Source organism: Trypanosoma grayi (assembly GCF_000691245.1).
Source record: "Trypanosoma grayi strain ANR4 Tgr_2144_V1, whole genome shotgun sequence".
NCBI lineage: Eukaryota > Euglenozoa > Kinetoplastea > Trypanosomatida > Trypanosomatidae > Trypanosoma > Trypanosoma grayi.
Window position 1 is genome coordinate 1 of NW_008827762.1, and position 1,239 is coordinate 1,239.

A 1,239-nucleotide genomic window follows, 5' to 3' on the forward strand; every position below is an offset into this window, starting at 1 on the left:
GGCTACAATTTGCATCTGGCCCTTGCGGCGTTGCAAAGAACAGGGTGCGCTGTGGGGGTGCGAAGGCGGCCCCCTCCCCGCAACAGCGTGGGGACATACGGGTGCCGGATAAGGTTCCGTTAGGGAAACGCCGCTTTCACAGCCAACGTCCAAAATCTACCCACCCGCCGCCCCAGCATCCCTGGCCATTGGAACCCCACACGCCACGATCCCAGCTCGACTCGGGAAGAGGAGGTGGCGCCAACTCGCTTTCGCAGTGGCACATCACACCGCCACGGCCGGTTACAGCACGCGCCGCAGCCCAGCGCGCCAAATACGCGCGGGCAGCGTAGCCAAATAGAGCCCCCTTATCCCCCAGAATAGTCTATACCTTACCTTCCTCTATGAAGTAAAAATAGAGAGAGAGCAAGCGAGATCTTACATCCAAATCCCACTTCGAAACCCTTCGCCCCTGGTACACATAGAAAGGGGGACATCCAGTAACCTCAAGGCCTTCTCCTTATAAGGAAGTGAAAGCTTGTAGTCCCACTGACNCCCTTCGCAAGCCCCACCCCTTCGCGATGTCCGTCGGTAAAACCTTTGCCCCTCGTGATATACCGTCCGCAGGGTTGTTTGCCGACGCGACATGGCCCCATGAGGCGTGCAAGCCTTGTTTCCGCAGAACCCTGTCGATAAGCCCCCCCCCCCACCAGGGCATCGGAATGCGTGTTGCCTTTCCTCATAATATGCATAACCGTCGTGTTGTCGATACACACATGGAGTGTAATAGGCAGACCCCCCTTGAAAGCGAGCAAGGCCAATCCGACGGCCCTCGCTTCAGCCTGCGCAAAAATATGGGAGGCTTTTTGGGAGCCTGCGATAGGAATGGTCAAGCCGTACCCTACTTGCTAAAAGTGGATCCTATGATCCATCATAATACGTGTATTCTTATCTTGCGTTAGGAAAGTGTCGCAAAGCGTAATTTTGAAACGAAAGACAAGTCACAAGCAAGCAATCACAATGTTATCCACTACTTCCCAGCAGGCCGTCATGAACGTGGAATGGATGACGAGCCTATCAGCTCTCAGAGCGTTCGTCGAACATTGCGCACGGACCCCCTTTTCGTTTGAGTATAGACCAAGTATTAGTACGCAGGTCAATCGCGTCGAGGGCATACTCACACTCAAAGATGGTGAACTGACCATTTGTCTGGAGAATGGAAGAAAGGCCAGTTTTGTTTCTTTGCGACACTCCATGATG

General features: G+C 54.1%; 1 protein-coding gene across 1 annotated transcript; it reads left to right on the plus strand.

Moving 5' to 3' along the window:
* DQ04_21441000 (hypothetical protein) lies at positions 1–332 on the plus strand (the record flags this gene model as incomplete). The annotated part of the gene is made up of 1 exon (XM_009318008.1): positions 1–332. A coding segment is annotated over one exon (332 nt), but the record flags the coding sequence as incomplete, so codon positions are not given.
* Positions 333–1,239: the final 907 nt, after the last annotated feature.